General features: G+C 36.7%; 1 protein-coding gene across 1 annotated transcript; it reads left to right on the plus strand.

Annotated features, from left to right (window-relative positions):
* Window positions 1-13882: 13882 nt before the first annotated feature.
* Window positions 13883-14871, plus strand: B0H65DRAFT_461027 (uncharacterized protein). Its single transcript, XM_062826579.1, has 5 exons — window positions 13883-13900; window positions 13984-14029; window positions 14120-14356; window positions 14425-14520; window positions 14591-14871. The coding sequence occupies exons 2-5, from the start codon at window positions 13984-13986 to the stop codon at window positions 14653-14655; spliced, it is 444 nt and encodes a 147-aa protein (XP_062682724.1). The 5' UTR covers window positions 13883-13900; the 3' UTR covers window positions 14656-14871.
* The last annotated feature ends 6888 nt before the right edge of the window (window positions 14872-21759 follow it).

Here is a 21759-nt window from a genome sequence, read left to right on the forward strand (position 1 = left end):
ATTATATATATATTGAAATCCCCTATGTAAGGGGGAATTTGTATATGGATTCGATTATATATACAGAATATAATAGTATTAATTTAGCTTCTAAGAAAAAATATTAGGGTGGTATTCGCTTATTTAAATTCATGATACCCCTTTTGTATTAAGGTTAAAAGCCTCCGGTAATTTCCAGTATTTATTCCAACGCTTGAGTTTCCACCCGAGCTGGGTGGGTAGTATTGCCTATACCTATATAGGGAAGAGGGTTAGTTATTTATAATTAGGAAAGGAAAGGAGATTAGGGGTACTAAGTGGGTAAAGTATAAGTAGTTAGGGTATTTGCCTATATAACTATAAATTAAATAGATTATTAGTAGAAGGCGGGCAAATTTACTTGGAGGTAAGCTTACTTTCTTCTTCCTCCTAATAATAAATTTCCCCCATTTTCTTCTTCCTTTTAATAGTTAATTTTCTTCCTCCCAATAATAAATTTCCTTATCTTTACTCCTTTCTTCCGTTTATTATTATTAAAATAAATTAAAATTCATACTTCTAATACATTAATATTATTTATAATTAGTAAGAGAAGAAGTTTACTTACCCGTATTTAATTATATGGAAAAGGTATAGTTACTATTGCTTTAATATCGAATTAGCATTCTTTTAGTCTAATTAATAAATTACTCCGTTTTAAGTTCGGTATACTTTAAAATCTCCGAATAAATCGAATAGGTTTAAATTTAATATAGCTAACAATACTCCCAATAGTAAATAGTTTACTATATAGGCTATAAAGGCGATTATACAAGGAAATAATTGATTTATATATTTAATATATTAAAAGTTTAAAGTTGACCAACTTCCTATTTATACTCGGCTTACGGTATAACCGACCACTCGCTTAGGAATTAGATAGTTTAGCCGGAACTTCGACAATTTAACCGGAAGTTTAATATTTAAATTAGGAATTCGATAATTAAATCGGAAGCTTAATATTTAGTAGGGAATTTAATAAGTTGACCGGGGATTAGGACATAGTATACGGGCTACTCCTCTTGGAGTATTAAGCAATTAGGAAGTATATTAACTTAAATGTATTTAAGGGAAATTATTATAAAACGAATTAATTAATATAAGTTATTGATAAATTATTTAGGAAATATTTATTATTATATTGGAGGAATATACGCTCCCCTCTTTAGATATACTTATAATGTAAAGGTAGTAGTCGGTGGCCGCAAAGTAATGCCAATATTGCTAGTGAGCGATAGTCCTGCATTAAAAGATATATATTAGGGAAGTATAAATATAGAAGAGTGGAGCTGAGGGGGGGTGGATGGTAAAAGGGGGACGATAGGCGAGGAGAAGTTAAAACTATTAGTAAAATATTAAAAGTAGGAGAGGGAGACGGGTAAAGGAAGAAATTGAAGTTTACTAGCGGTATTAAGGGAAAGGAAAGATAATACGAATAGGCTAGGGGAAATTAAAGCTGTTAGTAATTAGGAGGTATTAAAGGAAGAAGGGTAGCAATAGGCGGGGAATAACAATAATTTTAGCTTAGAGCGATACGCGTCGTAATAATTTATATTTTCGTACATTTAATTGTTGCGCTCGTCCTGTTTATTTAATAATAAGGAAATAAACTTCAATGATAGGTTTTATACTTATTTATTTGAGTGAGATCGAATATAGCGTCCCCGATTATATTTTAATTATAAACATTATATAATATAATAATAAGGATAGGAGCGGTTAAATTTAGAAAAAAAGTACGAAGCTAATAGATTTTGGAAATAGGAATATTAAATAAATACGAGCGGAAGGGAAATAGTATTCCTTATAATAACGGCAATTAGTAATAAGAAATGGAAATAAATAAAGTTTATAATAGTAGGTTAGAAAAATAGCGAGGATAGAATTTTGCGTAAGGGGATACGAATATAAAAATATTATAGGTTTATACGAAAGAGTATAAATATATAAAAGTTATATAATTTATACGTCGGTTTAAGGTTAGGTTAAGGTCCGGGTACGAAGGTACTTACCTAACGAATATAGTACTAATAGATCGATAAATTTAATGTAGATAGAGCCTAAATAAAAATTAATTTTATATACTTTTTTATAAATATATATTTAATAAATCGTATTTATTCGCGTATTATTTATACTTACTTTAAAAAATCCTTAAGGAATAATACTACGTATTTAAACTAAGTAAATGATTGAAATATTATAGAAGACGAGGATATTAACGGCGGATTCTACTATTTCTTAACCGGTATGAAAGGATAATTGAAAAAAATTTTTAAGAATAGAGTATAAAGGAAAATAAAATATATATAAGGTAATATCTTACGTACAATTAATTTAAAAATATGCTAAAAAAGTCTCTAAGAGTTTATTATATAATATTCTACTAATTCCCAAGTGGAATGAGACTTTATATAAAGTATATATTGTAATGAATATATATAAAAGTATCCCCCTCGGGTTTGAGTACTATTTATAAGCGTTCTAGGACCATTGCCGGAAGCTTAAAATATTATAATTATTTCTTAGTTCGTATATAGGATAATTTAGGATAAATTCTTTCTTTTTACTTTCTTCTGGGGGGTTAAGGTACGTTATTACTATATAAATACGAACATAAATTATAATTTTATAAGTAAAAATGCTGTTAACCCTCGTTATTTAAGATTTAAATTAAATTGAGTTTACTTCCCCTATTAAGTGTTTTATTTAAATAAACTCCCTAACGTAAAAGTCGAACTTCTTATTAAATTTATTTATGAATAAAGTTATTTTATATTATAAAATACTTTTATTCCCTGAATTTATAAAATATTCCATTTTATAATCGAATTCTATTACCTTTCGACGTAGATTAACAAATATAATATTTTCCTTAATTTCGTTTACGTATAAGAATTCATCCTACCGTTACTTCATAATAATAAGGCCAACCTGGAAATATATAAATAGAAATTAGTATTCTAACGTATATAAAGTATTAAAATTCAATATATTTTTATTTTTAGGTTATTTTCCACGTCGCGGGTCCTATTTTTTAATGGTAATAAGATAGAATTCTATTAATTTACGGAACCTTTTATGATTAGCGGGGTTTATATACTTAAAATATTTAGTAAATAAATAAATAATAATTTACTATATTTAATCCCTTTTTAATATTATAAATATTACGTTATAGAAGTTTATATAGCTAACGTTAAATTTATATTTCCTATTTAATGTTAATTAATTTCATTCTATATTTACTAATTTAATAGAATTATTATTTACTCGTACTAAAATTCCCCTAGTAGTATAAATATTATATAGAAAGCTTTATACTCTCTTATAATATTTTAATAGTATAAGCCTTAATATATATTAGGAAGTACTAATTTCTTACTCTATTTTCCCTCCTTTTCTATCCTACCCACATTTAAATCGTTACTATTATTTACAATATTCATCCCCGGCCCTATTTTACTCAATATATTATTTAACGCTATAAACTTCGTAGATAATACTACTAATACTATTAATATTACTACCGAAGGAGTACGAACGGATACGGGAATAGTACTAGGTTTAATAGCGGGTAAGCCTAAAAGTTATAGCGTTAAAATCAATACGAGGATTTTAATTCAAAAGTAAACAATATAATTATATAATCCAATAGCTCACTAGGATTTTACTAGCTTTCGAACGGGAGTACCAGATTTATTCCCGGCCCCTTTCTTCTTACCTTTATTTTATACCTCTTTTCGAATATAGAATATAAATTAAATAATTCTTCTTCCCGCTAATAGTTTTAATCTAAATATACCCCGGTCATACTATTTATTCTCATTCGTATTTCTTACAATAAGATTAACGGCAAATATCTAGAATACGAGAATAATATAATATTTCGTAATAAATATTATACTATTTAGGAAACCGCTTTATAAAATTATTAAATTAAAATGTCCTAAGTGTTCATTAATAACTAATTTTTTGATAGGTTCGATTAATTAAGATTTAATATATTCATCCTTAAATTAAATATATAGAAATACGGGGATCGTAATCATTACTCTACTTACTTATTATATATTTATCGAATTGATATGCTTTTTAATAAACGATATTTAAATCTAACCTATTAGGAAAAGAAAGGTCCGAAATTTAATAACGTCTTCGTCGAATATTTTTTCAGATAAAAAGCCTCCTTTATCCGAATTAAATATTAAATATAGGAGATATTTCCCTAATCCTTAATATTTAGAATACGTAGCGTTACTAAGGCAGGATTAAATAACGTTTAGTACCGGGAATAGAAGTATTAAAATATTTAATATTCGGAAGTCTAATAATAAACTCAATTCAATTAATTTACTTTTATAGAAGCGTAGTATTATTACTTTAATTTTTTTAATATTTCGAAGGTATTAGAAATAACAGCAACTCTAATTCTATATATTAAACCGGAAATGCGAGCGCTTTTCTTTCTAAATAAAATAAAATTAGCAAAGTCTTTTAATTAAATATAAAAAGCATTTAGATATTTTCTATTACTATAATATATTGCTAATTAATATATTAAGAAAGGGATAAATGAAGATTTGTTTATTATTACTAATATTGATTTCTTTACCCGTATTTAGTTCAATTATATAAGTAAATAATTTTAGAATATTTAATAATTATATTCTAAACGGTCTAAATATAATTAGGATTACGCTAGATTATCGTTCTCGATAAATTTGACGTAAAAATTAGCAAAATAAATATATACCTAAGATTAACCACCGCATTAACCGGAATAGTTTAAACTTATCCGTGAATATTTATAATAATAAAGACTATATTTCTTTATAGGTACCTCTAACCTCCGGTTCATATATCTATTTATTTATAAAATATATCTTAGAATATATCCAGAGCTCGAACTCTCTACGGAGTAGTAATATAATAATAGTGGTTCTAAATTTAATTTATCCTTCGTTATAATAATAACGAACTATAAAAGGCGTATTATATTCAATCTACGTAAAAGGAACTTTGAGATTAAAGCTATAATTAATTTTAAAATTACTTATATATTTAAGGATTTATAAATATTTGAATTTAATACAATTATCTTCTACTATAAATAATTCTTAATAATTAGGCTTTAATCGTATGATTAAAAGAAATTAGCCAATTCTTTTTATTTACTAGTTGAATTAATCTTTTGTAATTGCGTATTAAATTAGTAAAATTTTATTACCAATTCTATATCTTTATTATACGGTAGTCGAATAATTAAAACCGCAATAAACTACTCTTCTTATATAAACCGGTTTATACCTCCGCTTTAAATATTTATAGGCCTAATTTTTATATCTATACTAATAAATAAAATTAAATAGGAAAAGTAGCTTTCCGTTTAAGTATATAAAATATTACCCTAATATAATTCGAATTAACTATCCCTGCTATAGATATTCCTATAAATTAATAATAAGCTTATTAATATATATTACTATACTTCAATAAATTTTATTTCGTATATTTAATAAATTAAATAATATTTATAATACATATGTAATATTAATAATATAGTATTATTCTTATTATAAAACCCGGTTTAATAAATAGCGAGCGTCGAAAGAAACTATGTAGCTTCGTATTTTACTAAGAAGTAGGCTATTATTAAATTTATTGACTAGAGTACTTTTAGATATAAGTAAAGAATAAATTTTATTAATACTTCTTACTTCCTTAAATACTCTAACTATATTTTTATAGTTTTTTCGGGATATTTTAGTATTTTATAGCTACATTACTAATAAACCTTAGAAAAGTATCGTTTTAATAGGCTTTTATTCGTAAAATATTTCCGTTATTAAATTAAGGAACATACAAGTCTCGACATTATAAGTATACTATAGGTATATAAATATAATTATAGGAATAGCTAGAAGTATAAATATAAGTATTCTAATACTTACTATTTGAAATAAGGACATTAAAGTAATTAAACAAAGGGTAGCAATATTTAAATCGGTAGCGGGTAATTATTTAAAATCCTTAGCCTTATCGCCTTCGGATTGTCCATTACTATAATTACTACTTATATTATTTATTAAAACTTCCTCTTCGTTTACTTTAAAATTATTAACCCCCATTTATGTATTATTATTCCCTCTTTTACTTATATTAATATCCGGTAAATCCTCGAATACTATAATATCGTTCAAAATATTATCGATAATATCCAACGTAATTTCCTCTTCTTTAAATTCGTCTTCTAATATTCTTATAAACGCCTTATCTAATTTTATAAATAATATATTAATATTATAATGGTCTTCAATTATATTTTAACCAGTTTCGACCTACGTTGTAATCCTATTTAGTAATTCGGCCGAATAGATTTATAAAGGTATATTTATATTTTTAATAGCGGGAGGATTTATCTTAGCCCTTTTATAGTTTAATTATTCTTAGGCTATATCCGAATCCAAGCCCGAATTTAAATCCGAAATTAAATCCGAATTAACTAAATCCCCCGAAGGAACTTCGAATCTATCCTAATTTAATTCCGAATTCGTTGAACTAAATATAAAAGTATTATAACGGGTCAGTATTCGGGTGTTCCTAATAGGGTTCCTAATACTTTTAGTAATCAGTATAAAGGTTATTAGGGGCGCTCGGGTATTATAGCGCCGTTTAAATATATTACCCTATTAAAACTTAACGTAAATATAAAAACAACCCTAAATAAAACGGAAACTATAAAAAATATATTAAACTATTTCCGTAGAAAAACTTTAATATTTACTCTATTAGGTAGAGAAATATTATTTAATTAATATTCTTTTCGTTAGTTATAAATCATTAATTAATAAAGTCCGTTTTCCAATTTATTAACAGTTTTGTAATTTACCTATAATTAATATATTCTATTATTTTATTTATTAATAAAATAAACTCAAACGTAATACTGACGTCGTGAAGGGGATTAAATATTCTAAAAATAAAAAAGCCCCGCCGGGAGTATGGGGTTTAATAATAATCCTAATTAATTATATAGAATAGGCCTTACAGTATTTCAGTACTTATTAACTTAAATTTAAAATACGTACTTTAAATAAAATTCTAATAAAATAAAGCGACTTATTAGCTTTACCGTTATTATATAGAAGTTCGGGCCTCTCAAATTTCTATTTCCTCTTTCGTCTTCTATTTCCAAATTTTCCCCTTCTTTCTCCTTTTTACAACCTTATTAATACTTTTGTTATTAAATTCGCAGCCGCGCCTTTCCCTAAACTTACCTTAGTTTTTATAGAACAATTCCCCCCTATCCCCCCACACTTATAATTATATCTTTTATTCTATCAAACACCATCGTTATTCTATTAATATTATTATTAAATTAAAGCCCTAATAATATATATACGTTTATTCCTATTATATTCTATTTATTTTTCCTATATTTATATCGAATTCTCTCCATTTAAAATAAAATAACGTCTATTAAAATATCAGGTAGCGGCATATTTTTTGTAACTCCCAACATAAATATTATTTATATAAATTAACTTGATTCTAAGATTTACTATTTTTATTATTGTATTAATTATTTTATTTTATAGCCTCTTAGCCTATTTAAGAATATTAATACTACTACTAATTTTATAACGAAGCTTTCGCCAGAACAATTTATAACCCTACTAGCGAATTTACTACTAGGCTAATAAATTTATATTTCGGGTGCCTCAATAACCACGCCGGGGGGGCAAATGGTAAATATGTACCTAAACGTTTTAACTAAGAAATTAAACATATAATATAAATCCTTTAAATAAAATTTAAAAGTAAATATAATTTACGAATAATCCGAATCGTGCCCCAGACCTCACTAATATAAATACCTTGAGTATTTTCTTTATATTAAATATTAATTTATTAATATTAATTATTTATAAATTCCTAAACTTATTTAAATTAAGGGCGTTAAAAAGTATAAGGGCAAATAAAATAATAAGACGTATACTACTTTTAGGAAGCGTATTAAAATATTAAATTTATAACGGATATTAATAACGATAATATCAATACTATTATTCCTATATAGAAAGAATATAAGAATATTACTAAATACGAATTTTTCTAAGAAAAAATAATTATATACTAGGTTAACTTTCGAGCTGTATAATAACTATATACTATAATTTATATCGGCGACCCGGATATAAAACGTAAAAAAACTTGCGCCGTTATTATAAAGAAGTTTTAAGAGCCGTTTAAATTTTTTACCTACAACGAAACTATCGATAAATGAAATAACTACTACTTTAATTAATAACGCTTCTATATATTTAAAAAAACTAAAAATATCGTTATATATTTCGATAAGTAAAATAATAATTTCAGACCTTTCCGTTACTAGGAAATTATTGAATAATTTTTTTATACCCGCTAGGAAAAGCCGAGTAATATTAAAGAATTCTAATAAATATTTTACTAATTTAAAGGTTTCAATATTCGGGCGTCTACTTTCAAAGTTTAGAAATAAGTTCGTAATAAATTTCAAATTATTATTATTATAAAATATTTATATTAATAGAATTTTAATAAGCGTTTATGTTTAGGTAATAATTATAATAAAATTGTAGGATTATAATACTAATATTAAATTCCGTGTTTACTTTCTTAAGCGTTACGTTTATAATAATAAAGAATTTTATAGTTATTAGGAGGAGATTACGATTAAATAAATTAAAGGCGATGAACCGGAGAAGAAGGATTTCGCTATCCTTAAGCTAACTAAATTAATATAGAAGAAATTAAGCGGCCGTTCTTTTTTAAGCGATTTAAAGGCCGTACTACGTAAAAATCTCGTTCGTCTTAATCTAATACGCAAGGGTAATATAACCCCGGCTATAGAGATTACCTGAAGGAAAATTACGGAAGAAATAAACGATGAGTAGAACGATAAAGAGTTTATAAAGGAGGTTATTATTCATAATTTAAATAGAAAATAAACGGTAAAGTAAGGACGTATACGAAATATAATAAGACCATTTTAATAAATTATAATATAGAGGTATTTCTTTTCTTTTTTATTATTTTAAATATTAGTACATTTTCGTTTCTTTAGGCCGGATTTTTATTATTATAAGCTTTTAGGCGTAGAATTAATAAGTATTAATCGGGAAGATAATACGGATATTTAATAATTTATTTTCTTTTATTTTTTTACATAAGCGTTATTTCGCAATCCTTTCTATACAATACTAATAAATAATGATAAAGGAAAAAGGGACGAGATAATAATATTTATAATAATCTTATATATAATCAAGTATAATATTCGGTTTTATATTATATATTATTAATATATATTGAACTAAAACGTTTATATAATATACGATAAAGTATAGTATTGAACGTAAATAACTAGTATATTTCCGAACATTTCGATATTAGTCTTCTAATAGAATTAATTATTCTTAATAATTTCTAGCAATTCCAATTTAATTAATACAATTATAAAATTATTTAAATATTTATTATTATAATTCTCCTTTCTATTATAATAATAAAGTAAATACCAAAATAAAGCCTAAAGGTATAAAAACCTACTTTAAATAAAATAGTACCAATAAGGGGAGATTTCCATTTCTTAAACATTTCCTAGCTCAATTTTATATTAAAATTTCAATTTAAAAAAAATGTTAAATTTTTATAAGATTATTAAAAATTAATATATACGGTACATTATCCTATCGTCCCTCGTCCTATTTACAAGTACGTTTATTCCTGGTTATAATAAAATAAATTTCTAACTCCTCTTCCGTATTTTATTTTTCTTCCTTTTATATTATATTAACTATTATATCTCTATTTAGAAAGATTAATATAATTATCTATTATTAATACCTTGATTATATTATATTATTATATTATTCTTCTATATTATTTCGTTAATACACTAATCCTCCATTTTTACGAACGTTCGTAATTTCCCGTTACAGTAAAAGTAAATTATATGATTCTTACTTTAAATTTACCGGAAATAATTAATATATATACGCTAATATATATTATAGGAAGAGGATTTAGACGCTAACGTAGTAGAAAAGTATAAGCTAGAAGTATTCATAGTATTACGAAATCGATTTCCTCTACTATAAGCATATCCGAACCTACTTCTATTACTATTCCCGCGCTATTCGCGGTCCCGGAGCCTAATATAAAGTTTAAAGTACGTAGAAGTAGATTTCGTAGTAACAAGAATAAACTCCAAGCTATTACTAGTATTACTTCTACCCTTCCTTTAAATATTTAAATTATTAACGTTTAAATTACGGGTATTTAAATTTCTATTACTGATCCAGCTATTATTCCTACTACCCTAAAAAACCCGAAATTACATAGAAGTAAACCTCTTAATAATAAAAATAAGAAGTTTCAATTAGAAGTTATTACGGGCGCTCCTATTCCTATTCCTACTCTTACAGAATAAAATAAAGTTATTACCGCTACCGTCTATATCCCCGATAAGAAAAATATAATAAGAAACGCTACTTTAAATACCGTCGATATTATTATTAATAAAAGCTTTCGTCTAAATAAGTATTATAAATTATTTTTAATCTTATTAAAGGAAATTATTATGAATAATAATCCGAATAAAGGTCTGACATTTACAATATTCGTAGTTAATATTACGGGAACCTCAGGTATAAATGAAAATAATTTTATTTATAATATAAATCTTAATTAGTAAGAATATTATAATAAATAGTTAAATATAGCTCGCCTCCTCCGTCGTCCAATAGCGGAAATACAAATTATTAACCGTAATAGAAATATAGTATTATTCGGAATTAAATTTATTAATAATAATAAGGGTAATTTCTCCGAAATATTATTATATACTAACAAATGTATTTCAACCCAATTATATACTTAGAGTCCTTTACCTACTATATACCGCTATTATTATAGAAAACCTTTATCCCCGGACTTTAAAGGCGCGTATTAAAGGTAATAATTCCGAATAAATTATTATAATTATTACTTAAATTATTAAAATTCTTCCTATCCTTAATATAATTATTACAGTTCCTACTATTATTCCTATTAAAAATACTTCCGCTAAATATAACTATAATCGTCCTCCCAAAGGTAAAAGAGAATTAATACTTTAATTTATACCCCCGGTCCCTTCTATTATTATTATTCCTACCTATAAAGAGAGGATAGAGGATATTATAACTTAAATCGATTAAATTAACGTATTAGATTACGATATATCTACTAAAAATAAAGTTAGTATTAATAGAAATAAATAAAAACTTAAATAAAATAGCGATATTAAATCCGATAGATATACCCTCAGGAAGAAACTTCGTACTTTAATCGGAAAGAATTAATAAAGTTATTACCCTAACAAAGACCCATTAAGTAGTAATTCCCTTAGTATTTAATTAAATATCATTACTATCCCTCCCCCCTAGCCTAATAATACTCTAGGAACCGGTAACAACGTCGATAATCTTAATTTGCCAGGCGATTATATTTAATTTATTACTATCAACTTTTTATTAGACTTTATCCCTATATTATTCCATTGGGTATTTCTAATAGATTTATTCTAGAAGGAATTGAACCTAAAGATACCTTACTTATCCCTAATTCGATTACGCCTACTTCTATAATTACTTAAACCCTTAATAAACTAGAGGAAATTCCCGAACCCTTTAAATTTTATAAATATAGGGGAGAACGTAAAACTGTTTATTAACTTACCGATTGGAAATATAGTATTATTAAGTACGAAGGCAAAGTTTAGAATTCTATTAGAATACGAATAAAATTTACTAAGCGTTAGTATAATAAAGTTAATAAAGATGATAAGAATGGTCTATACTAAAGATACTTTTTGATTTATTACTTAATTAACCCTAATTTAAATTTAATATAGAATATTAAAAGTATAAGGGATTAAATTGTAAAGAATAATCCCTATAATATTCCGCCTCTTAAATTCGAATTCCTTACCGATTATTTCAATAAATTCTATTTATTTAAATAAGAGTAAGACCGTAGAATATTCGTTATAAATAATTAACGTTCACTACCTACTTTTTAACCATTATTATATTAAGTTTTATTATTTCCTTACCTTCCCTCCCTACCCTCCTTTAAATATTAAAAGGTATTTATAGCTACTTAGACGATATATTAAAATTTGGTTATTTTCTTTTCTCCTAATATTCTATTCTTTTCTTATTTCTATTTACTCTAAAGGGCTCGGTCTATTAATATACTATTTTACAACTAATATTATACGTTATTTCTCTTTAGAACCAAAATTAGAAGTTTTAATTCTTTTCTTCTATTAATATTCCTCCTATTATTACCTTTCACATTAATATAAATTTCACACTGGTATATCGAAATAATTTCGAAGGAAGCACACTTAAAGTAAATATTATACATTAATTAATAATACTTCTATAGGATAGAGTTTTAACCTATAATTATTCCCGTTATTTATTATTAGTACCCGATATTGAAGGAACGAACGGAATTATATAAATAGAATAGGTAATCCAATATAACGCTTTCTTCCCTATTACTCCTACTCCCTAAGTAATAAATATATTATACATAACCATCTAGTATAAATATAATTGCAATAGGTTTATAAAGTTTATTTAAAGTTAGAATAGACATTAATATATTCAATAAATATTTTCGATTGAATATTTATTTCATTAATTTAATTATTACAATTGCAAATAGTAATTTTACTGAAAGAAGGTATTGCAGGGAATATTCTTTGTATTAGTAGGGCGATTACGACGTAATTTACCGTTAGCGTACTTTTAATCAATTTTGAACAATTAATTCCGTTTTCCACCTAACGCCCTATTATGGCGTATTATACAACTAAACGAAATAACGTATTGGAATATAACGGCTACTTCCTTACAACGATATTCGACTATATAATAGATTACAGAATCGAATATACTTGTATAAGTATTTTCCAAGCCAAAACCCCTACATAGGCGCTTTACACGATAAAACCCTACTACGCTACTTTTCTCAGACCCCCATCTGCCTCCAAGGTAGCAAATACCATTGGTGAACAGTGAACTGGACAACTGTGCACGGGCTAGATGGAGCTCGTTCAGGTTCACTTGCCATTCACCTCAACCCGGACACTGGTATAAGAACTGCCCCTCCACCAGCTTTCTGGTCCTACTTGTAAACTCTCCCCTTGCAACTCACAGCCTCCTGCGAATTAACCAAGAGAAAACCTACCCACACTCTAAGATAACTTACACGTACTCTAAGACCCACCAAAATCCCCAGGGTTAGGGTCCCTGGCAGTCAATGACAGGCGATGACACCCGACATCCAAATGTCCCACTTTTACCCGTGAAAATACCCCATTTCGATGCACGAAACATTGCGCTCCATTTCGTGAAATTTCTGGCCGGTCTTACATCTTTGCACGTCGCATCAGCACTGCACATCATCGCATTATATCGTCGCCCTTCAAATAATGAAAGTCTTTACTTCCATCCGAGGGTTGAGGAAGCGTGAGAGGGATAACTCTGTCGTAGTTACCTTAGGGAGGGCGGCGACGAGGCGGATCACCAAGTAAACAAAGGAGGGGAGCGACAACTTCAGGGACTAAGACTGCACTCAGTGCACTGCGCTGACCGACTGTGTAGGAGTTTGTACACCACTACAAAGGAATATCACGACTTTTGACTGATTGACTTAGCGGGAGGGATGTTTGATGTTTCGAACATGTGGGAGACCCCAGATTACCATACAAAACGGCCGTATTTATATGACAGCTGTCATATGGGGACTTAGAGTGCAGGAAAGTTATCTTAGAGTGCGGGTAGGTTTTCTCTTAACCAAAAGCACCTACCGACCAACCACTTCTCTTCCCTCACAATCTCACATTAACAATATCCTGACAAGATGTCGTCCTCTATGCATACCTCTACCAAGGATATCATTTCCATGAGTAAGTCAGACCTTCATCTGCCCCTCGTCAGTCGACGTCGACAGCCGCACGCGACGTCAAAAGAGGCACTTACTAACACTTCATCCCCAGTCGAGAGGATTGATCGCCACCCCCACAACATGCCGGCCATGAAGCGTATTGGATACGCGGTCGGCATCGTTGGTCTCGCGATGCAGGGCGGTTATACCGCGGACGAATTCAAGGGAACCATTCTCGACTATATTCGCACCCTTAGACGGGAACTCGATTTCGCCAACAGTGCCGAGCAATTTGCCCAGCTCCGTCACAGGGAGATTCTCTGCGGTGACGTCCTCGCCGCCTTATGCGGTAAGTTCTATCACACTTGGATCAGGGATGTCAATCCATTGCCAGTATAGCTGATTTGTGCTGTACAGAGCTCAAGCAAAATGCCACTGTCCACAGAGAGGTTGATGTTGTCGTCAACCAAAACTCTTTTGTCGACGAGGGCAATGTCGACATCGGCGACTTCGGTAAGTACTACTCGAAGAATAAAGCAAACAAATAGTGGTTTGGTTATAGCTAACTGTCACTGTATTATAGTCCTCATCCACGAGAGCGACGCTGGAGAGTCTCAGGCGGAAAGTGCCGAGTGGGAACTTGTCTGAAGACCAAGAATGGAGATGACCTGCTGGGGGGGGACTTGCTGTAATAGTGTCACAGGCATTGCCTGCCTGTTCCTGTATATATACTGGCTGTCATGTGACATGGTGGCTCTGGGTGGGTCCATGGGGTGGACCCACTGCTCTATGCCTTACATAGTTCTCGTGCGCACACAGGACTCTCTTCCTGTCCCTCGCACAACAATCAAAGTCTTAGCTCAGTGCTTGCTCGCGCCCCATGACACTTTGTTGTGCCTAACCATCGCGTTAAAGCGCAACAAGTGATTTCGGGTTGACCAAGCGTAGTAAGAGACTACCGCAGTAATCTGGTCTTCGCGACATCACATTTCGGCGATCAGAGTAATCGTCAGCAATCAATCAGAGCGTGTCCGACACCGGTCGACACGAAGCGAGAACCTCAATCAAGCACCAAGAACAGCATCAGCATTGCAAGCGCAAGTATCGCAACGGAGCGACACTCAATCTTTCCCTTTATTTCGTCACTCGATCACGACAAGATGTCTGGTCCCAGTGAGCAGCAGGCCTACGCCGGTCAAGTCGACTTGCGTGAGGTATTCCCGGCGTTGTTGGATGGCTTCAAGTGGCTCCAACTCGTCTGCAAAGAGGAGGCGACAGGCCTCCTGGTCTCTCGTGATTTCGCCGAGAAGGCTAGAGCTTCGGAGGAGGTGATGAAGCTTCTTCACTACTTCGACGTCAAGCTCAAGGATCTTAACAACGAGGTCCACGCAGCTAACACGGCGAAGGACATCGCCGCAACAATAGCTAAGAAGGAGGCAGAGGAGTTCAAGTCACGCGTGGCCACCCTCGAGAGCCTCAAGGCCCAGATGGCCACCCAAGTCAATCATCAACAACAGAAGTACAACGACGTCGTTAGAGAAAACATAGCCTTGCAGAGGAACGTCTCATCCCTGCAGTCTGACAACGACTCCTTGCGCGCTGTCGTCACTCAGAAGGAGCGCGACGTGGCTTCAGCCGAGCAGCAGTACACTGATATGCTGGCCGCCTCCAGGGCCCAGAACGATACCTTCGCGGAGGTGAATGCCAGCCTCAAGGAGGCTCTGGCTAAGGCTAGTCAAGCCAAGATCCTGCGTGAGGAACTGGATTATACCAAGCAGAAGCTCAAGGAAGCTCAGATCAATGCACAATGGAACGCCGAATTCAACAAGCCCGCCGAGGCGGCCAGCGACAAGAAGTCCACTGAGGCGACTAACAACAAGTTCCCCAAGGGCACCAGCCCCTTCGTCGGTACGGATGAGGACGTCTGGTCAGACATCTACAGCACTGGCGACGACAAGCCCGACGGCGCTGGAGGTGCCAACGGTCGCGGATACGGAGGTGGATTCAGTGTTGGAGGATTCGGCGCAGATGGTACCGGCCGTGCTGACGGTGGCGGCATGGGAGGAGCTGCTGCTGGCGGCACCGGCGCTGGTGGATTCGGCGTTAGCGGCATGGGAGGAGCCGGCGAATCTGCCGGCCAGAAACCCGGCATGGGTGGAGGATTCGGTGCCGGAGATGGAGGATTTGGAGGATTCGGCCCTGGCGGTCCCGGCGATCCTGGTGGCCCCGGTGGTCCTGGTGGTCCCGGTGGCTTCTTCATGGGCCCCGGCGGAACTTACCATTTCGTTCCCGCCCCCTCGGCCCCCTCCGACTCTTCTCGTTGTTGCGATCTGACCAAGGACCCCGAGTCTTTCACGGGCGAGGACACCGACACCTTCAAACGCCACAATCGTTTTGTCGCATGGTCCACAGCCATTCGCACCCGTTGGGAGGTCGACGGACACAACTTTCCCAACGAAAAGACCAAATTGTTGCACGCCATGGGCTGCCTCGGTGGCGAGGCCCATGTTACCATTGCTTCAAGCATCCGCAAGATCTTGGACAACCCTCATCACTCAGCTGCTTGGGACTGGCCTACTGGACAGGCTTTCCTCGACCATTTAGCTTCCCGTTTCCAACAAGGAGACGTGGTGGCAGTCGCCGAGAAGGCCTTGGCGCAGCTCAAGCAGGCCAGCAAGTTCGGGAACTTTAGCGACTTCGAGGCACAGTTCACCATGTTGGCAGACAGGTGCGGTTACGATGCGGCTACAAAGGTGCGCATGCTGAAGGACAAGGTCAGCAAGGACCTCCGTACTGCAATGTCATACCAGTACAACACCCCGGACCGTAATGATTGGGACGGCTGGGTAAAGCTGTGCCGCGGTCTGTCCAAGTCTCTCGACGACGCCGCCTTCCGTAACGGTGGCAATCAGGGCGGTGGCAACAGCAACGGCAACAACGGTGGCGGCGGCAACAAGCTGAAGGACCCTGATGCCATGGAAATCGACCGCCTGAAGATCAATGAGATCGACCAGGATGTCATCCAAGCTCGTTTCGCAGCCAAGCAGTGCATCAAGTGCGGCAAACCAGGCCATATGGCCCGCAATTGCCGTAACCAGATCAACTATGGTGGCAAGCCCAAGGTCACCAACGCCAACAAGAACCAAGGAGGCGGCGGCAACAAAGGAGCCCAGACTGGTGGCGCCGGCAAGCAGCAAGTCAGGTCCATGGCGGACACCTCTGCTCCGACGGAGACCGCCGAGACGGCTGCCCCGGAGACTTCCCAGCAGGGAAATGGCGAGCCCTCGGATTAAGACGCATTCGAGGGCCCAACGGGGAACAGAGTAAGGGTAAGAGGGAATCTTCAGGTAGTTCTGTCAAGAACATGAGTGTTCAGCAGGCTCTGGCTTACTGGAAAGGCGAGCCTTTGTCCATAGAAAGCTTAGATGTTTGTAGACAGAATGCCACCCTCTTATCCACTTATCTTTGGTGTCCCCAGCGTGGCAGTGAAATTAACTGTGTATCTTTGGTCGACTCTGGTTGCACAGGGAAGGCCTTCATCGATAGAACCTTCGCAGAAAAAGCATGCCTTTGGCTGCATCAACTCGACAAAGCACGACCTCTACATCTGGCAGATGGCGGCTTCAAGGAATGGGTCGAGCATTACGTGGAGACCACCATGCGAATTGGTTGTCACAAAGAAACGATAAGACTATTCGTAGCAGACCTGGCACAGGAGCATCCTATTATTTTGGGTTGGCCATGGTTACAGCTACACAACCCAGACGTCAACTGGGTAACCAACAAGGTCACCTGGAACAAGGGATGTGTTGGGAGCTGCATCGACAGGGCCAAGGTCATGAAAACCGCGGCAATGCCGTTGCCAGAACCAGAACTCCCAACCCCTGAACCAGAACCTCCGATCCCGACTCCGGAGCCGACGGTTGATTCGCCCCCGGAGGAGGAAGAAAGGAGAGTGGCCAAGGCGATGAAACGACGGTCAATCATCAACTCAAAGAAGCCTCAGCCATCGGTAGCGGACTGGGCATCCATCTATCTTACCGAAGCACCAGAGGGTAGCCAAGCAATGATGATGGAGGCACCATCATGGCCTGCAGCGGCCGAGGACTTCGAAGAACCATTCGGTCCAGACAGGAAACCAAGTAAAGTCAGGGCGATAGTGGAGGTCCGAGGAGGCCGCAGGGTGTGGACCATGGCGAGGCCGGAGCGGATTGGGCACGCTTACTCCCACAGATTCGACGCGGCAGGCCTCGAGATGGGACCTCTTGACCTGAAGGACTTCAAGATCGTCAATGCCGAGACCTTTACGCTTACATCAAAGATGAGGGGGGTACACATCAGCGCCACCACCTGGGCAGAACTTCAGGCGGCCCAAAAGGAGAAACAGCGCGTGGCTATGCCTACTCTTTCAGAAGACGCATGGCGGGAAATCATGCAGGGGAACGGTGAGCCCTACAAGAAGTTCTTCGAGAACCCTGAAGTTCACGAGTTTATCGACGTCTGCAAGGCTGAAGCAGCAGGCGAGCGGGTCTCGGCTACCTCTTTCAGGCTAGGGGAGACACCACGGTCATTTGTGAACCGGGTGTGCAACCTGGACGAGGCGGAGGAGCCGGCTAAGCTCGAGGAGGAACGGAAGCCCACCCCGTTGACAGACATCGATCGCATTTGTGGCATCACAGAGGAGGACGTCCAGAAGTTTATGGAGAAGTCCACAAGGCCGAAGTACACCCCAGAGGAAGTCAAGGCCAGGTTTTTAGACGAATACAAGGATCTCTCTCATGTGGCCAACCCCAGAGACGCAGACATCATTCCCGAGCATAGGTCATATGACCACAAGATCGAGTTGATACCAGGAAATGAGCTGCCATACTCGAGGGCGAGGCCAATGTCACCGCAAGAACTCAGGGTCATCAAGCAATGGCTTGACGATAACCTCGCAAAGGGATTCATTCGACCCTCAACGTCCGACGTTGCCTCCCCAGTACTGCTTGCACGCAAGCCAGGCGGTGGTGTGAGGATTTGCGTCGATTACAGAGGCATCAATAATATCTCTTTGAAGAATAGATACCCGTTGCCGTTGATAAAAGAGACTCTGGACGCCATTTGCAAGGCGAAATGGTTCACCAAGGTGGATGTGATCGCGGCATTCAACAGACTGCGCATGGCGGAAGGCCATGAATGGCTGACAGCCTTTATTACGAGGTTCGGATTGTACGAATCATTGGTGTGTCCGTTCGGATTATCAGGGGCCCCAGCATCTTTCCAAAACTTCATCAACGATGTGCTGTACGATATCCTGGATGTGTATGCCACGGCGTATCTCGACGACGTTTTGATCTTCTCGGAGACGTATGAAGACCATATTAAACACGTCAGAGAGGTGCTGCAACGGCTCATTGATGCAGGGCTGCAGATCGATATCGATAAGTGTGAATTCCATACTCAGCGCACGAAATACCTGGGTTTGATTATCACACCAGGGGGCATTGAGATGGACCAAGAGAAGGTGGAAGCTGTTACTCATTGGGAAGCACCGACATCTAGACGGCAGCTGCAGCGGTTTCTAGGCTTCGCAAACTTCTACCGACGGTTCATAGCCAAGTTTTCCTCCATGGCCAAACCTCTGTACGAGCTCACAAAGAAGACTGTGGAGTGGCAATGGGAAGACAGGCATAACCGGGCATTCGAAGCCCTGAAAGCCGCATTCACAACAGCCCCTGTACTGAAGATCTATGACTGGGAGAAGCCAACGGTAGTCGAGGTCGACGCCTCGGACTGGTCTTCGGGCGGCACTCTGTCACAGATGCATGACGACGGGGAGCTCTACCCGGTAGCATACTTCTCCGCCAAACATACGGCAGCTGAATGTAACTATGATATCTATGACAAGGAGCTGCTAGCCGTGGTGAAAGCACTGGAGGAGTGGAGGCCAGAACTCGAAGGCGCCGTACAACCCTTCGAGATCATCACGGATCACAAGAACCTGAAGACCTTTGGCACCACGAAGAAGCTCACGCCACGGCATATGCGCTGGTCAGAATTCTTGTCACGATTTAACTTCACGATCAAGTACAGGCCGGGGTCAACGAACGTACGACCGGATGCCCTGAGCAGGAAGCCAGAAAACGTCCCCAGGGACATGACAGACGACAGGCTGCAGGCTAGAAAGAAGCCACTGATCGACCCAAGCCGCTTCGATGAGTCTTTCGGGGATATTATGGACACAGAAGGCGAAGGAGGGGAGTTCTACGTCAATGTTATGTCGGATACAGGAGAACCTCTGGTGATCTGTACATTGGAAGGGGAAGGAGAAGGCTACGATAGCGAGGACGGGGAGGATACTGGCACTGACACTGGTATTCACACCGATGACCTGATCCTGAGGTCCTATAGCAACTCATCGATGATAGCCGATATCACAATGGCCATCAAGAATGGTAGCCGTTGGCCGAAGCACCTGAAAAAGGTTATGCGCATCCCCTTTGCCGAATGTTACTTGGTCAACGACAGGGCCATCTTCAGGGACAGGGTGATCGTACCACCTGATGATGAGAAAACCCAGCTGGAGCTGATTCACAGGACGCACGCATCAGCACCAGGTGGGCACCCCGGCAGGGACAAGACCTTGAACATGATGAACAGGACGTACTGGTGGCCCGGGTTGACCACAGCGGTGAACACTTACTGTAAAGGGTGTCTTTCGTGCTCGAAGACCAAGCCGTCTAGGACTGCGCCTGCAGGCTTCTTGAAGCCTTTGCCGTTGCCCAATGCTCCCTGGCGGGACATCTCTGTTGACTACGTGACACCATTGCCCAAGTCAAGGAGGGGAGGCAAGGGACCAGCGTATCAGCACGTCGCGGTGGTGGTGGACAGGCTAACCAAAATGCGGCATTTCATTCCTTGTGAGGGCTTGACTACGGAAGAGCTGGTGGAGAAGTTTATTGACCGCATTTATACCCTCCACGGTCTGCCAGATACCATTGTGTCAGATAGAGGAGTGCAGTTTGTGTCTACCTTCTGGAAGCAGTTGTCAGACAGGCTGGGTGTTACGCTGAAGCTGTCTACGCCATACCATAAGCAGACAAATGGCCAGACCGAAAGAATCAACGCCGAAATGGAACAGTACCTTCGCACCTTCGTCAACTGGGCTCAAGACGATTGGGTAGATTGGCTAGCACTGGCCGAGTTCCAAGGGAACAATCTACAGTCTGCAACCACGGGGGTTTCACCGTTTTTCGCTAACTACGGGTTTCACCCTCGCATGGGGACAGAGCCCACGAGGCCACCACCCCCAGACGTATCACCAGAGCAAAGGAAGCAGATCTTCAAGGCAAATGAGATCGTGGAGAGGTTCAAGACAGTCTGGGACAAGTTGATCGCATTGTCAAGACAAGCGCAAGACCGGTACGAGGCGGCAGCCAACGTGAAAAGGACGGACGCCCCCAAGTACAAACCAGGCGATATGGTAATGCTCAACATGGAAAACTACGCCACGGGCCGGCCAACAGCGAAGTTGTCACCGAGATTTGAAGGACCTTTCCGAGTGATGAAGGCGGATTCCCACTCATTGGAGCTGTCACTGCCAACGAACATGAAGGTCACCCACATTGTCAACGTATCTCGAGTCAAGCCTTACGAGGAGGGCCTGCCAGGGCAGGCTGGGTTGGCCACAGATGTAAAGGCAAATGAAGGAATGGTGGTCACCAGAACGGATGACTTCGTGGAAGAACGGCGCTGGGAGTTCGAGGCATT

Source organism: Neurospora tetraspora, assembly GCF_033439725.1.
Source record: "Neurospora tetraspora strain CBS 560.94 chromosome Unknown B0H65scaffold_3, whole genome shotgun sequence".
Lineage (NCBI taxonomy): Eukaryota > Fungi > Ascomycota > Sordariomycetes > Sordariales > Sordariaceae > Neurospora > Neurospora tetraspora.